Source organism: Helianthus annuus, chromosome 3 (assembly GCF_002127325.2).
Source record: "Helianthus annuus cultivar XRQ/B chromosome 3, HanXRQr2.0-SUNRISE, whole genome shotgun sequence".
Taxonomy (NCBI): domain Eukaryota; kingdom Viridiplantae; phylum Streptophyta; class Magnoliopsida; order Asterales; family Asteraceae; genus Helianthus; species Helianthus annuus.
In genome coordinates this window covers 152,594,157-152,613,727 of record NC_035435.2, presented here as the reverse complement: position 1 = coordinate 152,613,727, position 19,571 = coordinate 152,594,157, and the positions used below count along the sequence as shown (strand labels likewise).

General features: G+C 36.3%; 1 protein-coding gene across 3 annotated transcripts in view; it reads right to left on the bottom strand.

Moving 5' to 3' along the window:
* Positions 1-3,484: 3,484 nt before the first annotated feature.
* The window catches only part of LOC110930083 (G-type lectin S-receptor-like serine/threonine-protein kinase At1g11300), a 65,146-nt gene continuing 49,059 nt past the window's right edge, over positions 3,485-19,571 (bottom strand). The window contains exons 1-8 of one of the 3 annotated variants that reach the window (XM_035987600.1): positions 7,494-7,610; positions 5,566-7,392; positions 5,337-5,462; positions 5,051-5,250; positions 4,747-4,957; positions 4,427-4,664; positions 4,169-4,319; positions 3,485-3,997 (exon numbers count right to left, since the gene is read on the bottom strand). In XM_035987600.1, the coding sequence (XP_035843493.1) occupies positions 3,686-3,997; positions 4,169-4,319; positions 4,427-4,664; positions 4,747-4,957; positions 5,051-5,250; positions 5,337-5,462; positions 5,566-7,392; positions 7,494-7,557 (3,129 nt within the window). In that variant the 5' untranslated portion in view covers positions 7,558-7,610 and the 3' untranslated portion in view covers positions 3,485-3,685. Of the gene's footprint in view, positions 3,998-4,168; positions 4,320-4,426; positions 4,665-4,746; positions 4,958-5,050; positions 5,251-5,336; positions 5,463-5,535; positions 7,393-7,493; positions 7,611-19,571 lie in introns of those variants that run through there. The other 2 variants (XM_022173314.2, XM_035987599.1) reach the window with 2 other exon arrangements.

The window sequence follows — 19,571 nt, the reverse complement described above, 5'->3', positions numbered from 1 at the left end:
CTAACATTTGATTTTCATAAATTGTGAATGTTTATATTTATTTACCACATGCCTCAATTATGTTTATTTTTTTTTTTATAAAATATACTAGGTTAGAACCTCGTGTAATACACGGGTTGAATAAATGTAATTTTTTATACCAAATAAAAAAATATCTTTAAAATCCTCGTTTGTTACATGAGTTGAATAAATGTAATTTTATACACCAAACAATTAAACACTCTATCTTTAAAAATCTCGTTTATTACATGGGTTGAATAAATGTAATTTTATATATTAAATAATAAAAAAGTTATATCTTTAAGAATCCCGTGTATTGTACGGGTTGAGTAAATTTAATTTTATATATTAAATAATAAAAAAAGTTACATTTTTAAGAACCTCATATATTGTATGGGTTGAGCACATGTAATTTTATATATCAATCAATAAAAAGTTATATCTTGTTATATCTTTAAGAACCTCATATAAACCCGTGTATTGTACGGGTTGAGTAAATTTTATGTTAAATTTAATTTAATAATTATCTTTTAATTAATATTAATTATCTATAATTAAGTAGGAGAGAGAGACGAGAAAACTAAAAAATAGATGACTCCAAACTATTAAGAAAAACTTTTTCGCCCTACGGGTTTTCATTTTTTGAAATCTATCCAAAACATCATTCAGAGGTACTTTCTTAAGCAAGTTTTTTCTCTATATAACATATACATTGTGCCTATCACATACAAAATAAACAATGATCTTCGACTGTTCAGTAGGGCTGGGTGTCGTCGAAGTCGTTGGCAGTGAGGCAGAGGGAGGGCGGGAGTCGCCATTATGATCAATTAAGGCCCAATATGGTTCATTTAGACATGTGTGATCCACTATTGGCCATTGTCATCCGTTAAGGACCAACATGTTCCACCTAGACATGTATGATCTACTATTGATTATTGTGATCCATTAAGACATGATATGATCCATTAACAAATATATGATTACATATGAGCTCGGTATCGAACGTACCGGTACCAAAAATCGCTAATATGGGTGTCGGTACCGAAAATATTCGGTATGGTATTGTACAGTACCGTCCTGGTATTTGAAAGTAAAATTTGGTAAAATATTGGTACTATACCGAACCGAAAGTACCGATACCAAAAACGCCAAATAGTGGGGACCGAATTCGGTATGGGTAATTCTATAGTGCACACATAGATATGAATACATACATATATACATAGACACATATACATGTAGGGAGAGGATCATGAGAAAACTACATATAAATAAGAAAACTAGAAAACTAACTAAAAAAACGTAAAAAAAAGCTAAAAACATACCAAAAATTTAAGTTTTTGTTTCTGTAGGAAATGCGTAGTAAATGTGTTAGAATCCGTGACACATTTTTTTGCGTAGGAAAATTCCGTAGCAAAATGACCACTTTTCTAGTAGTGTTTGGAGTCGGTTGGCTATCTAGTGTGTGACGGCACATTATTTTGATCATAAAACCGAGGGTTGAAAAGGTTTGAAGTATTGCTCGCGTTATTGGAAGGAGGTGGGTTTGGTAGTGTGTTTGAACCAAACGTGTTCGGTTGAGCGTTGGCATAAAACGGGTGCCTGGGATCCCAAAGGTTCATGTTTGCTTTGTGGTAGTAGAAGGTGTAGAGAATAAAAGATGTATTTTTTTAGGTTGATTGAGTGGTATTTATACAAAAATTAAATACCAAAATATTTTTTTTTAAATAACCAGCCCCCCAACGCTCCCCCCCCCCACAACTACTATAAATTCTTGATCCACGCACAAGGAAACCCGTTAACGTATTAACAAAAGCGATTGTTGGTGGTTGTTAGCGGGATCCATTAACGGGCAGGCCCGGTATGGCCCGCCCGTTAACGATCCACCGTGTCATGTTAAACCTTCGGTCGTTAATCGAGAACGCTCGGTCTCAGGAGCTTGCTATATGGACAAAACTATTTTGTTTTATTATAATGAATAGATAGATATAGATTTATTGGGTAGGGCTAGATAGAAAACTCTATCTATATAAAAAACCCTAGAAAACCCAACCTCCCGACATTTTTTTTTTGAAAAAAATAACACATGTAATATACATGTTTTTAAGAGTTTTGGGCCAAAAAAATTAAAAAAGCGCCGAATGGATAATTTAAAAAAAAAAAAATTCAGCAACTTTCAGCATTTTTGTCTAACACATGTTAGGCACTGAATTTTGTTTATTTTTTTTAAAAAAATCCCTTCAGCGCTTTTTTTGTTTTTTTTGGCCCAAAACACTCTAAAACATGTATGTTACATGTGTAATTTTTTTCAAAAAAAAAATGTCGGGAGGTTGGGTAAAATTGGGGGGAGATTTGGGTTTCCAGAGTTTTCTAAGAATTTTAGGGTTTTTTGTCTAGCATTACCCTAGATTTATTAATGACCGAGTTTATAAGAATTAAACAATATACTACCAACGAGAACGATAACTCTGGGTCACTTTCTTTTGATGGCAAACTAGCCTAGTGCTAAATAATCCTATTATCAACTTGTATCATACAGGATTTCAAACCCCCACCTCTAAAATAGAAATCAGACATGTAACCATCATATCATAGATATAAAATGACTAATTTCTTCCTTATCATGAAATGAGTCACCAACTTATTAACTCAACATATTTTAGTTTTTTCTTTTAATCATATTAAATGACATTAAAGCTCCCCATGAATGCAAAAGGACTTACATACCAGTGGTGATAACTTTTATTTAAACCTTGCATTAAATGCAATGGACATCGGTAACAGTTTAATTAATACTTGTTGCTAAGTTTAATTAATACTTGTTAGCAACGAACCAATGTTGGCAACTATAGAAACATAATCCATGGGGTCATAAAGGACCAATTGACAATTATGTTAGAGAAACATGGATCCATAACCCAAATTCATGTAAATTTAATACTAAAGAATGATTGTTAATTAGTAATTCAATTCAGGTCCTAGTCATGATAAGTTGGTCTAGTGGTCAGTCACTTGGTTTCTCTCCTTGAGGTCCCAAGTTCAACTCCCGCTAGCATCACTTTGAAGGACATTGGTAGTGGCAATGAAGTTTAGAACTAGGCCTCTCTAGAGGTCGTCAGTTTGAAACCGAGCCGAACCGGGTTTTACCGCAGTGGGCCTTCGCGCGGCGGGTTTTCCCCGGAACTGGTGGCCTGGTGGCTCGGGTATGCATCCAACTCTGACCGTTATGGAGGAGGGGATGTATTTGCTCGATTGAGGGCATCCCAGGATGCTTATCCGGTGATTTAGTTGGCCGTTCAAAAAAAAAATTCAGGTCGAGCTTTATAATGTTGGTTTCCTTGGGTAAAGACTTAGGACGAGACAGAGACCGAATCCAGATCATAACTGGAGCCGAAGACCACCGGAGCAACTGCAATTCAGACTGTTTTTGGGTCTTATCGGTCCGAGTTTTCGGGTTACCCATAATATGCTCACCCATACCAAAAAATCAAAGAAACTCAGACTATGTGGTTGATGGTGAAATAATACAGGTTTTGTGCAGACAGTAAGATAATTAAAATGCCCAAATTATTAACTAGATTCGATCAACATCGAGTTCACACTTTACATTAATGAGAGTATGTCCACTATCCAATAACGTTAGTATGTTACACAAATAATGATCAACATAACTAAAGAAACGCGGCTACCTTCTACCCTCCATAACAGTGATGGTCATACCGTTCACAGAGTAATGGTTCGGTTTGCTTTCTTCTGGAGTTGAATTTGACTCGACTCTTCCATTAAAGAATGCTGGTCTTTTTGGAGCAGGTAACGATATGGTATCGTTGAGAAGCATGGAGATCATATCTGAAGTTGTTGGTCTATCCACTGCACTTTCTTGTACACAGAGAAGGGCCACATGAAGAGTCCTCAAGAATTGTTGTACAACAAAAGTATTTCCAAATGTTGGATCCTCCAACTCCAATGCATCCTCTTGTTGCCACAGCTCCCATGCCTAGATCATTAGAGTTGACTGAACTAGTTTATTATTGTTTTCTAGTTAAGTGGTCAAGTTAATTACACAGATGGTCCTTGTGGTTTGACCCACGTAACACCTATAGGGATTAACTTTTAAAATGCTATAGTATGTAAACGATGTCAAAAAAGTGAGTTTAGTAAAACTTACGTATCCGATAAGATTGTATGTGCGATCAAGATGAATGAAACTGCTGTTTCTTCTGCCACTGATAATTTCCAGGATTAGGACTCCAAAGCTGAAGATATCAGACTTCATGGAGAATGTCCCTTCCATTGCATACTCCGGAGACATATAACCACTACGCATAGCAAATCGATCTAGTTATGTTTCAAGAAACAAATACAGTGAAATCTGACAAACAAATATTGAACTGACATTATGAAGTAACAGAAAGACCTAACTTACTATGTTCCTACAACCCTGTTAGTCATCGCCTCAGTCTCGTTATCCTTGACCATTCTTGCCATACCAAAATCAGAAATCTTTGGGTTCATATTCTCATCTAACAGAATGTTATTAGCTTTTAGGTCTCTGTGAATAACTCGCATTCTTGAGTACTTATGCAGGTATAGCAACCCTTGAGCAATTCCTTCAATGATGTTAAACCGTCTAGGCCAATCCAGCTCAGCCTTTCTTCTTTCATCTAAAGTAAGAAAGAGGCAATTATTTATATGAAAACCAACAAGTAAAACAATCATATGCACATATGTTACAAACATGCATACCAAAGAGGAAGAAATCCAAGCTTTTGTTAGGCATATACTCGTATATTAACATCTTTTCTTCCTCGTGAATGCAACACCCAAGAACCTGAACAAGATTTGTGTGCTGGAGCTTGGCTATGAGTATTAGTTCATTCTTGAACTCCACAAGCCCTTGCCCTGATGTTCTTGAAAGCCTTTTGATTGCAACTTCTCGCCCATCGCTTAGTTTTCCCTGTTATTGTAATATCAACTTATGCGTTTTCCGTTAGATCAGAGAAACGAAAATAATTATATGACATTGGGTTGCCAGAGAAAGTAACAGAACCTTGTAAACAGGTCCAAAACCACCTTGTCCGAGCTTATTTTCAAGAGCGAAATCACCAGTGGCAGACATGATGGAGGCAAAGCTAAACAATAACAGATCCTTTCCATTCCTGGTATTGCTTTCAAGTTGATGCACATCCTTGAAGCTTTCTGAGGCTATTAGCTCAAGGAAATATTCATCTCTTTTCCGTCTCTGGTTTTCTGCAATCAGTATCAATGACTCAATAACAGAAGCAACTATGACGCACAATCAAAAGATAGATTTAATGTGACTTATAGTTCCATGCCTTCTCGTGTTTGTCTTCTTTTCTTCATATACCATGGAAGTGCAAAACAGAGAAAAATCGAAGGAATAGAAACACCAATGGAAGTCCATATCCATATCCATGTCATATTTCTTTTGGTTTTCTTTCCTGCAAAATGACTTGTTTAGATGCAAAACAACTAGAATAATAGCATTTAACCACTGGAATCCAACATTTTTACCTGTACTTGAACTAACCAGATTAAGGGAACCTGTACTTGAACTAACCAGATTAAGGGAACTGATCACATACTTTGATCTAGAATTTGACCAAGATTCAATCGGGTACACCAAAAAACTATTGCTTTTGCTTCCACTCCAAAAATCACACCCGGTTCCATCGATCGTATGGCTTTTAAACCCCACACAACTGCAATCATTCCAGCATTTAGCAAAACAATCACTGATACTTAGGCTTGAGTTGCTATCAGTAGCACTTGCAGTGCGAGGATCAAACTCTCCATTTTTCTCATCGAAGTTATCAGTAACACCTGTCAAATTCCTGCATTGGGGAAAACTGGACTCGACACAACCATTACTTGAATCGTCCCCATAACAAAATTCAGGAGTCCAAAGCACAAAACTATCATCATCAGTAATTCGCCCTTCTGGTGTCAAAATCCACATTGGAAACTCAAGATAACTACTTTCATAGCTCAAGTACCATGCTTCTGCGTTGTAAACAGATGTTAGATTATAATAAGGTTGCCTACCTCGGTGATCTAATGTAAACAGATCTTCGAATGATATGTGATTGGATAGACTTCTCGTCCAGTAGGGTTTGCCTCGTCGACGAATCATTAGTGTCCGAACTCCTTTATAATTAGGTTCGACGCTCAAAGTAAAAGCACCTGGAGGAGGGACTTCTTTAGTCAGCCAAGAAGCCAGGGTCCAGTTCTGCCCTGTTTTCATGTTAAAACCAAGCTTCATACCCGGTAAAAGCACGTCCGTTGGGTGATCAAAACTCTGCCACAAAACCCTCTTGTCGATTTCGTTAATCAGTTGGAAGTTACCTGTGTCTTCAAGTGTTGCAGTCACGTTTGGGTTTGGACCTGCTTGAACATCAGTAATATTCATCAGAGTCGTCCCTCCAGTAGTGATGATCAAGTTTCCTGTGTTGGGGTCGATGGAGAGGCTCATGATGCCTGCTGATATGGATTTGATTGGCTTGTTAGGATTGGCGACCCATACTTTTCGGGCTTCAGCATCATCGGTGTACCAAATTCCCAAGTAAAAACCATTGCTATTGAAGAATCCTAGCGTGAAATTTCCCCGGATGGAGACAAGCTGGTCATAGTAATTGAGTTGGCCGCCAAGTTTGATCGTTGAAAATGTGTCAACAAAGGGACAAAATCTGACAGTGTAATTCACATCATCACAAAATCTGACACCACTTATAAACCCGGTTACATAAGAAGATCTTGGGCACGCTGATCTAAAGAACTGAGTGTATGCTGTCGGCTCGCACATCCCTAATGTTAAAGAGTTGTCGCAACAATACTCCTGCGTGCCAAAGGTCTGACATGCACTCTTACACCCTCCTCCACTCTCCAACTGCAGCTCTATCGGGCAGCGTTGGTTCAAATCATCAACGCAGCCTGTTTTTGTGCAATAGAGCTGGTTCAAACCATCACTGCAGCCTGTTATCGTGCAATTAAGTACCTTTAAACTTGACCCACCAGCCTCCATAGTCATTGGTAAATTATAGCCATTGATAAGACTGATATTATAATAATAATCTTTGAACCCTGTGGCCTCAAACTCCGCAAGTGTAACAGGTGGGGTTGCTGCTCTTCCGTTGCACCCCATTTCACCGGAGCCACATTCGCCTGTTTTACATGACAGATGACCTGACGCATTGAAGGTGCAACCGGTCCTACCCCAGATTTGACCATGCCATACTTCAGGAATTTGTAAGGTCTGACTCTTCCCCTTTGCGAGCTCGAATCCGGTGATATCGAGAACAGGGCTGCCAGAGATTCCAGGCCAAACAGTGAAGCCACAATCATTGATAACCGAAATAGTAACCCCTGAAGCTCCTACAAATATGAAAGAAAATTGCATTCAGAATAAAAATCATAACTTACTAACGTGTGCTTGTATGTGTTAGTAATACCAACTTCAAAAGACAGTTCTTTACCACAGGATAAGATGAGAACGAAGAAGAAAAGAAAGCTCAAAACACATGTTTGTTTATGACTCATTTGAATGTTGTTGGTTACAGATTTTGTATCTAACCTTTTTGTACTATATCCAAGTCTTTGAATGGTTTGGATACAACAAATCAAAATAGTGTGAATGTAAGACTGACTCTATGCTCACTTTTTCCAAGTCAACGACTAGGGGTTCTTTTACATTTAGATTTCTAGTGAAAGGTCCCATTCAGAAAATGGAAGTCAAGGTCTTGCAATCATACTTTTTCAAGTTAACTCTCATATTGTTGTTGTATACTTGTATTATATGTATTAACTAGTCAAAACTTATATACTTGTATTACATGTATAGTATTTAATCAACTTATTATCAATTAATTTATTAATTTCTTTTATTTTATTCGGAGCTTACTACTTATAATAATATTATTTTTAAACTATGTAAAAAATAGATAGCACTTTCCCCATATAAAAATGCTTTATTGTCGAGATTATTTAGTTAATAAAAAACCTCAAACATTTTAGCAGTTGTACTAAATTAAAGTTCGTGATGAATTATTAATAAAAAGCCTCAAACATTTTAGCAGTTATAATTAAAAAAATAAAGCACTTAAGACAAATGGGTTTGAGTCGATGTTGGAAAAAGTAACTTTCTTTTGTAAAAATACAACATTACAATGTTGGACATGACAAAAAGTTATGGTAATCCAAGATAACGATGTGATTGAACGATTTTAAGCCATGAAAAAAGAATAGGACAAATCTATTAGGTATTTGTTTAATTTATTTATTTATTGTCGGTTTTTAATATTGTATGATTGCATGGTGAATTTTTTTTAGGATACCTCTGAGTTAATGTTCTAGTTCCGCCACTGGCATCAAACTCTCTTTTGTAAGTAAATTTTAAAGTTGACAAGTATTGCTAATTTTAAAGTTGACAGGTATTGCCAAATCTTAAAATTCAAAATAAATAAACGTGTAAATTAATACATTCAGTGATTACGCATTTTTACATTGAGAACTTTATAAAAAGTTGTTAAAAAACTGGGGAAAGTTCTTGAAATACGATGTCCAAGCTCAATGAAATTGCGACCCGACTAGAGTTGGGAAACCGCCTACACGTATTGTTTAACCACTGGCCCTTTTGAGACGTTTTGTACATTGCTTATGGCCCGTGACTCCAAACAAAACAAAAATTGCCAGTTTCTATCCTACTTACCCTGTATCTAGTTGGTCCGAATATGAGTTCACCAACTCTGCATAAGTTGCATATCACTTCAGTTGATCATGCAACTACCATCCCTCAAACTTGTAATACTCTCTCTTCACAAGACCACAAAGATGTTAGGCGGTACATGAACATGAGTGCCACCTCTCACCTATCCTCGTAACGTATACTGAAACAAGTATTAAACAGGGGTAATATTTGTTTCGAACTTGACTAAAACCCAAATCTTCATTTCCCCTCCAATGCCAATGAGCGTGTTGCACAAATGCGAAACCCGATCTTTTCATGTAATAAAGTGAAATCTAGTACGTTATATCAACCTCGTCAACTTGGAAAACATGTCAGGCTTCTATTTCCTTGGTCAAATGCTATTGTGGAGTTATTTTTTTTACATTACTCATAGGGGTATACCGTATACCCGAGAGTACCAATTCCACCCAAAGAATGTCGACTCGGTAAAGATGATTTTCAGATCAACACAAAAATGTTGACTAAGTGAAGATGATTTTCAGATCAGAGCCCAATTTGCGTAGGTAAATCTTAATGAAACTTTTCATTTTACATTGACGTACTCTAGGTGTTTTTTTTTTGGATTTGATGTAGAATTCCGTTAAAACAGTTGACCATGGTGGTTGTGCGGAACTGCCAATTGGATGGTTGTGAGTGTGGTGTCTGCTCAATCAGAACTTCATCAAAGGAGTCCATGTCCCATCTCAAAGCAGTTTATTTGAATCTTTTCTGTGGTCAACATGGTAGGAAATGAGTCACAATTTTATTAATAAAATTAAAAAAATAAATAAAAATACTCTCTTTAAACATTTGGGAAATTGTAGTACATGAACCGTGTACAAATTCAAACAAAATTAAATATGAACTACAACACATTTAATAAAACAATCGATTTAAACCAATATCTTCAAAAGATAAAGTCTTCAACTTGATCTTTAATCGCGTCTACTTGTATGGTTCGTTGTGTTTTCAGTCTGTTGTGTAGGCTTCAACGAGGTCTTGAACCACGTCTTCTTGTATAATAATTTCCTACAAAAAGAACAAACAAATGTTGACGGTTGTGGCTCAGGCACGTGTTCAACACGCTTCCCTTAAAACAGATTTCGCGCCTCTACTAAAGACGACGCGTCTGTCTCCTATGGTACAACAGCCGAAGCAGTTTGTACTGCCGGAGAAGGCCACGCGCCCGAGGTTACACCAGATAAAAACATAGTGTTAGACCTTTTGGAAATTAAGAATAGAATTGTAGTTGAATCATGTAGAGAAACTTATCTCTATATGTTCCCAACATATGGGTCATCAAGTACTTCTTATTCAAGTACTCTTCATGCATAACTTTATGTCACCTACTTGTATTCTTACTCTTGTAGTTTTATATATGAAAACCCATCAAGTTAGGCACATAGCCTACTTTTTAATACAAAAGACAAGAGGTAGAAAAAAGTCTCACTTAATTAGAGATTTATTACAGACATAAACTCTGATAAAAAAAACTAATAAATTGACATAAAAACTCTACTTAAGAGTTTATGTTCCATATGAAGAGTCTAATACTTAATTAGAGATTTATTAGAGACATAAAATCTAATAAAAACTAATAAATTGACATAAAAACTCTACTTAAGAGTTTATGTTTATGAATAGTTTAGTAAATAATTATAATTTCAATAAATTATAATATCACTAAATTAATATCCATTCATAATATCTAAATTTCCAACAATCCCCCCACATGAATGGAGATTGATCAAAACACACAAAGTTTCCCGTGGAACCTCGACAGTTGAGTATTGTCGGATAAGTAGGTGTCCCTTTGAACTTTCCGTTATGAAGCATACTTAGCCTCCTAGCGGTTTGTAGACACGATGTCCTTGAACAAACCCCCATTTGTGTAAACGACAATACACTTCACAAAATACTCTCCTTAGCCGGGTCATCCCCTCATAGTCGTGTCCAATAATGGTCGTGGAACACTTTCCTGGTTCTGCGAGAGCTCTAGGAATTGTGCCCCCAATTCCATTCGAAGCGACCCCACTTCTCTCTTACATAGGTGATTCTCCTTAAACCATTAAAAGCATCGTGGTTATCATGATTACACAAAATCATTTACCACATAATATGCTTAGCCTCACAATTTGTCACTGAATTTCATAGGAATGAACTAGGACGTATTTAAACACCCTTTTATCATTTAGGGAGTATATATAACCATATATACTAGCTTATGCATATCAGTTATGTCCCCATAGTGACCACCCTTAGGCATATGAATTAGTTGTCCTATTGAACTTAGATCTTGGGATCTCCAGTCAACTAAGGTAGGTTTCCTTCACACACCCTTTTTCCATGGACTTTAGTCTCATTCCACAATTTGATCTCTAATAAACCCTTAGGATGTTGGATCCATAATACTATCTTTGTCTTTGACAAGTCACTAAAGATAACTTTGCAGTTGAGATCAATTGTCATGACGTGTTTGTAACTCGAAAGTTAACATTACCTATTATCAACTTCTAAGACTATAACCTCAGTGGCCACCTGAATCTAGGGATAATATTTGTCTTAGAATGATACATTTATCATTTAAGGCAAACACATCTCCATTATACACTACGACATTTGTGTCCTCCACTTAGTCGTCTATTTGCAATGTTAGGTTGGATTATAAAATCCTTATTGCCAAAAACAAATGCAAGACACCCCGACATTGAAGTGTCATTGGATAACATCTAGATGGGTTAATGAGAACCATTTCTACATACCCTTATAGGGTTTTTTCTTAAACGGATCCTCCCCCACATTTCTTGCTATTTGATCAACATTTCCGTAACACCACTTATGGCGACATTTATACACATATGATTGAACAAGATCAACCTCATTGTATCAGTGAATTTATCTCATATTGCATTAGCTTACATAAGCTTCTGAGCTGACCAAAGCAACACATGCCATTGTCATAAGTTTGTCAACAACTTAGAATAATTCTAATTTAACATCTAGAATAAGCTTAGAGAATGAGTTCTCCTCATTAGCTTTTCGAACAAACTCTTAAAAAGTTACATATCTTTTTCTTATAATGAATGAAAATTCTCCCTCAACTTTGTCTATACACAAATTCTTTTTGTGTTCATACATATTTGAATGTTTAGAGTTAATTAGTCTTTGTCAAGACCCATAATTAACCAAGTACTGTTCTAGCATGCTTTAGACTACAATACTTTAGCTTGTGAACGGAAGATGCATCATTCTGATTCTTCACAACCCTAAGGATATCATAATATCACTTTGCAACATTCATCCCTTGTTAAGACAAAATAATGAGACTTATTCATAATCCTAAAACATCAATATTTAGGAAGGTCTCACAAATTATTGTATATAACACATAGCTAAATTTATCATTCATTTAAGGAACATTACTTGTTTACCTTTGATCTCCGACACTTTACCATTGGCTCATAAGGACTTAAACATAAGTCTTAATCGATGTCACTTGGTGAGCACATTCATCACCAACAAGATGAATGTTCATCGTCTACAATCGCTATTATGTGTGACATAGAGTCAACTAGATTGACACTCAACAACATGACATTCATAATTTTGCCATAAGTGATTTGCACACAATTATTGTTATTCATTAGGAGATATGTATATATAGGATGCTCCCCCAAACGAAGGTAAAATCTCCATATCGTTCTAACAATAATCAAGTGGTAGACGCATCTACGCGTAGATCACTTGGAACAAATCTCGCAAGATTTATTATTCACACTCAATGACTTCTAACGAAGTATGTTGACATGAATCTCGTTTGTGTATTTCATCTCAATACACTTAGTACGTTCTTTCATTATTCTCTCATGATGTGGTTACACATTTGATGTCTCATCTTTGACATTTAGTTAATGCAAGAACTCTTAAGTGGTTTATGTCCAATAATTTTCATGTACTATCCGTTTAAAAGCATATTCTGTTAGACAATGTATAATTGGCGTTATAATTATTTTCACAAAGATAATTTTTACGTCACAAATATTAGTGATTTATTTCTTTGTAAAAAAATTGCATGTGTTATCCGAAGATATTGAACACAAAACAATAAAATACATTGGAAACTAAATCATAAGTGCCGAACACTTTTGAAATTTAAACGGAAGTATAGACGATATGTAGACATCAAATATCAAAGTTCTTTGATCCTCAACACTTTATAATCTGACCGAAAACTTCTCAACGATATCGTCCTATGGCATATCTTGAGGTACTCACTCAATAAGACTCCATGCACTTGTAACTACAAGTTCCCCATTTCATCTTGAAACTTTAAACTTGGACAATTATACTCAAAACAACACCAAGTTGTTACAAAGACTACATTTAGAGTTAAATTTATAAGATGCTATACTATGTGAAAGATGTCAAAAGGTGACTTCACTAACACTTACGTAGAATCATAAGATTGTATGTGCGATCAGAATGAACTGAACGAAACCGATGTTTCTTCTTCCACTAATAATTTCCAGGATTAGGACTCCAAAGCTCAAGATATCAGACTTCACAGAGAACGTCCCTTCTATTGCATACTCCGGAGACATATAACCACTACGCATAGCAAATCGATCTAATTATGTTTCAAGATGTATATTACAATCACATATGGCAAACAAAAATGTCATATAAAAGGACCACCTTTGATGTTGTAAAGAAAAGAACTAACTTACTATGTTCCAACAACCCTGTTAGTAATTGCTTCGGTCTCGTTTTCCTTGAATATTCTTGCCACACCAATATCTGAAATCTTCGGGCTCATATTCTCATCTAAGAGAATGTTACTAGCTTTTAGGTCTCTGAATGTCAAGTTTATCTCCACCAATGACCAAATTGCTGATGTATTTACAAAGCCCTTGTCCTCACAAAGATTTGATTCTCTACGGTCCAAGTTTCAGGTCGTTCCCTGCCCTCAACTTGCGGGGAAATGTTAGTCAATATTAGATCCGAGATTTTAGAGATTTCATATTTATTGTAATTGATTTATGTTTCCTTCTTATTATGTCTTGTATTGTCCTATATAAGGACCTCCTAATGTACTCAATAGTATAACACAATACAATACAAGATTGATTCATACTACAAAAGACAATTATTTACCATTGGAAAAGATGAGAAGAAAGATAAAAAGTACGCTCAGAACACATGTTTGTTTATGTCTCATTTGAATGTTCGTTGATTACAGATTTGCTATTTCAGAAGTATAGTATCTTTGATCAGAAATAGTACAACCAAACCCTTTGTAATATATCCAGTACTTGAAAGAATAAATCATGTCACAGAGTGAATGTATGACTCTATGCCCTCGCCTTTTCTAAGTCAAAGTCTAGAGGTTCTTTGCCAAGATGAATACTATTTACTCCTCTTGCCTTATTAATTAAACTGTCACATTAGTGCCATCAGGGCCCGACTACTGGATAGTTGGGTCGTAAATACAAACAAATCTTTAACAAGTCACAAAGGCTTATTATAGGAATATCAGAATCAACAATCACAATGGAGTTACATACATGCATGAGAGTTTGTACCAACCAATATTACACAAACAAAGAATGATAAACATAACTAAAGAAAAGCTGTTGAAATATTATGTCTAATGTCATCCATTTGGGCTTCAGGTTATTTATTGTGTTCATTGGGCTTATTGTGTTCATCGCCTGAGGTTGTTGGTTTGTTACTAATCTGTTATGGTTGTTATTAGTGACTTGTAACAGGATATAAAATATCTAAGGGGTGATTTGTAACATTGGGGGCTATTGCTGCCTTTGTGTGAAAGTTGTGGATCTCGTTGCAAGTTGCTATGTGCGAGGATATAAAAGGGCTTGTGTCAGATTAGAGAGATCTAGATCTCTCATTTGTTCTCTTTCATTTTCTCTGTAATAGTTAGGGTTTGTTGAAGATTCACCGTTGTATCTTTGAATCTCTCATCTGTTAGAGAGATTCCTGTGTGTTGTTGGTATAGGTGATCATCAGTGGATGATCATCAACTCTGGTTGTATCGTTCCTCTTTGTACTGATCTTACGATTGTAAGATCTTAGGGTTTGGGGGGCACTTTTTCTGGTTTGGGTTAATAAGAGTTTTGGTCACGTTTTGTCGCTATTTCTTTGTTTGTGATTGTTGTTTTTCTGTTAATCCACCATCATACCATTGATTTTACATGGTATCAGAGCTATTCAGCTCCTGGTGTTGTTGAGTCTTGATTTTTCCGCTGCTTTCTTGTCTAATGTTTGAATATTTTTGATTTAGGGTTTCTGTCTTGGAAACTGGTGATTGAAGGCAGATCATCTCAGATCTGTGTTTTTGGTGCTTTATCTGCTCTTGCTGGTTATAACCCTAAGTTAGGGTTTGGTGTGCTTCTTGTGAAACTCCTGCGTTAGTCTCTGAAACTTTATTGTTTCAGGGCAAACTAACCAGAAGAGTTCTTGTTCTGCTGGTATTTTCTTAACCAGATCCTGTGGTTCTTGAAAACTACAGATCTGGTGTTGTTGAAGATATTTGCACCCTCTGTAAGATCGTTCTTATCCCTTGTTTTTCCTTTTGTTGGATTAGTTGAAGTCGGGGTAGTGAGGACCGGCACATATATTTGTTCTGTATTTTTGTTATTGGTTGGTTTCTAGGGTTAGTGTGTGGCTCCTGAGTAAAGGCTTGTCCAGGCACCTTTTGAGTGATGAACCTGGAATCTGGTCCCTGACTCAGTTTCGCCCTTGGTTGTTTGATTGGTTGTGATTATCTGTATTGTTTGTTGGTTGTGTCTATTTGCCTGTTGTTCATTCTTGGTGTTTATTTGTTTGCATCATGGCTGGTGGTGAGGGAACTTCTGTTACCCTGATCAGTAAGCTTGACATAGGAGATCCTCTTTATTTACATCCTAGTGACTCAAGTGCTTTAACCATTGTTAATATGAAATTGAAATGTCACGGCCCCCGACCTGGTTTGACCCGTTTCAGGACCCGCGGAACAGAAAGTCTGCGGTAATCTATTTATTGTGAGTTTAGTAGCGGAAAATTTATTTCACAGGATCGGCTAAGTTAAAACTTTTCCCGATTATTTTTATTTCACAATTCGGGATAAAACCCCGGGTAATTTACAATAACAAGTTTTTAGTAATAAAACACATTTCTTTATTTTATATCGAGCCACTATCTTAAGCTTGAAATGCTTCCCCTGCATTTTTACTGAATTACAGCAGATTACTTACCTGAAACATGTTTGAAAAAGATTTTGTCAGCGGGGAAATACTGAGTGAATTATTCTAGTTAATGAAAATGACACATTTTATGATTATTCACAGTGTTAAGATCTTTTACGCATGTTTCTGATATCAACCAATTACCCGCAGTATTTGTCACTCGACCGAATCTATGACAGTGGTCATATCACCATTGGCTGCCCCAATGAATGACGTAAATCAATTAAATTAGGTACGCCCACCTAAAATGATTTAAACTGTAATATTGTGCACAATACCCCACATACTGGCTGCAATTTGGTGATTACATCAACTTAATCACTGGTATTATAATCCCGGAAAATGAATTTGGAGTATTGTAAATTAATCACAAACTGTGATAAAAGAATTTATAAAAAGAGAATAACTCACATTGCAGATTTAGTATTGATAGAATTAGATTTAATCCCTGTTAACCTAATTTCACAATAAAGCACACAAAACAGGATTAGTGATCAATACAACGATTACGATAATTCCCCGAGATCAATTTTGACAATGAATGTCCAAGTGCAATACTTCGGCTCATTTATCAAAATGACAAACGATAAAGTATAGTACTTCAACTCGTATATCGAATTATCGACAACGACAAAGTACAATGCTTCGGCTCATTATCGAATTATCGACAACGATAAAGCATAGCCCAATGTGGGCGGCACTTAGGCATTCTTTGGGTATATTGATCCCGGAAACTGAATCGTAATAGCGATCGAGTAATTACCCTGTTCCGCGGCAGCACCACGATAATAGTGTGTGTTTAATAGTAATTTACGTCTAACTCAGTGTGTGTTATGAGTTTTTGCGTCGAATTAACGTCTGAAATCAAGTCCCGAACCCCTCTATTTATACTGAAAATGGGACCCACCCGCGTGTCGCGACAGGTTTGCCCGTGCCTGTCGCGTGTCGCGGGGCACACCCCTATGGCCTAGGGTAGCCTTGTTGTGGGTATAGGCCTGCTGAGTCGTCGTTCAACGAATTCCTATTTCAGACAACGAATTTCGAAGATAATTATGATTTAGGGTTTAGCCCCCCTGAATTTTAGGGGTCCTGATCCTGATTCCGATTGTTACGAAAATTTTAGGGTTAGTGCAGAATTACTTGGGAATCTCAATTAGGGTTTTCTTATAGCCTAATTATCATTTTAAATTATTAATTTTAGTGAGAGTTGTTACATCCTCCCCACCTTAAGAAAAATCTCGTCCTCGAGATTTACTGGAATAAATGAGGATATTTGCGCTTCATTTCTGACTCCAGTTCCCACGTATATTCTGGTCCTCTTTTGGAATTCCATTTGACTTTTACCAGTACTAGTCGTTTGTGTTTGAGAAACTTGATTTTCCTATCTTCTATCTGTAGAGGTTTTTCTATGAATTTCAGCTTTTCATTCACTTCTATGTCTTGAAGAGGTACTACCAGAGATTCATCTGATAAACATTTCTTGAGGTTGGATACATGAAATACATCATGTACTTCAGCAAGTTCTTCTGGTAGTTGTAATCGATAAGCAACTGGTCCGATTCGTTGAATCACTGGGAATGGCCCAACATATCGGGGACTCAGTTTCCCTTTCTTACCGAATCTGACTATTCCTTTCCAAGGAGATACTTTCAATAATACTTTGTCTCCTACTTGAAATTCGAGAGGTTTGCGTCGATTGTCTGCATAGCTCTTCTGACGATCTCTAGCTGTTTTCAATCTTTCTTTGATTTGAGTGATCTTATCTGTAGTTTCTTGTACAATGTCTGGACCTGATAATTGACTTTCTCCGATTTCTGCCCAACATACTGGAGTTCTGCACTTACGTCCGTATAGTGCTTCAAATGGAGCGGTTTCAATGCTTGAATGATAACTATTGTTATAGGAGAATTCAATTAATGGTAAATGGTTATCCCAATTACCTCCAAAGTCAATTACACATGCTCTGAGCATGTCTTCCAGAGTTTGAATTGTCCTTTCACTTTGTCCGTCGGTCTGTGGATGATATGCAGTACTGAGATTAAGTCGAGTTCCCATGGATTCTTGGAAACTTGTCCAAAATCGGGAAGTGAAACGACTATCTCTATCCGATACAATGGAGAGCGGGACTCCATGTAAGGATACTATTTCATCCACATATAGCTTGGCTAATCTTTCCATGCTAAAGGTTTCCTTGATTGGTAGAAAATGAGCTGATTTGGTTAATCGGTCCACGATTACCCAAATAGCATCATTACCTTTTCTGGTTTTGGGTAACTTAGTAACAAAGTCCATTGTTATAAGTTCCCATTTCCATACAGGCATTTCTAATTGTTGCAGTAAGCCTGAGGGTTTCTGGTGTTCGGCTTTAACTTGTGAACAAGTTAAACACTTAGATACATATTCAGCTATGTCCTTTTTCATTCCGATCCACCAGAAATTCTTCTTTAAATCTTGGTACATTTTGTTATTTCCTGGGTGCACAGTATACCTAGATTTATGAGCTTCTTCTAAGATTTTTGATCTTAAATTTCCTCGTTTAGGTACCCAAATTCTGCTTTTGTGGAATTTCCAAATTCCATCATTTCCTTGTTCTAATTCTTTTAGGTAACCTTTCATTCCTTCGGCATCGTCCTTGATTGCTGTTTTCTGAATTTCTTTCACTTGTTCTCTTAAATCTACTTGTAGATTTATTCTAAGAGTACGGACTCGCTTTTGTTTTTCATTATACTTACGACTTAAGGCATCTGCTACTACGTTAGTTTTTCCTTCGTGATATTGAATATCACAGTTGTAATCACTCAAAACTTCCATCCATCTTCTTTGCCTCATGTTTAACTCTTTTTGCCCGAATATATACCTTAAACTCTTATGATCTGTATAAACAGTAAACTTACTTCCATACAGATAATGTCTCCAAATCTTAAGGGCAAAAACTATAGCTCCTAATTCTAAATCATGAGTCGTATAGTTTTCTTCGTGCTTTTTCAATTGTCTTGAAGCATATGCGATTACCTTTTTGCGTTGCATCAATACACATCCGTATCCTAATTTTGAAGCATCACAATATACTTCAAAATCTTCTGTTCCTTCTGGTAAGGCTAAGATTGGTGCATTGGTTAATTTCTGCTTTAAGATTCTAAAGGCTTCTTCTTGCTTTGGACCCCACTCAAACTTAGTGGCTTTACAGGTTAGCTTAGTTAATGGTACAGCTATTTTGGAAAAATCCTTAATAAACCGTCTATAATAACCGGCTAAACCTATAAAACTTCTAATTTCCATCGCAGTTTGTGGAACCTTCCAGTTGATAATTGCTTCGATCTTAGCAGGATCTACATGAATACCTTCGTGATTCACCATGTGGCCTAAGAATTGCACTTCTTGTAACCAAAATTCACACTTTGAGAATTTAGCATACAACTTTTCTTTTCTTAACAAAGTTAAGAGTGCATGCAAATGTTGACAATGCTCGGCTTGACTTTTGGAGTAAATAAGTATATCGTCAATGAACACGATTACAAATTTATCCAAATAGGGTTTACAGATTCTGTTCATCATGTCCATGAATGCAGCTGGGGCATTGGTTA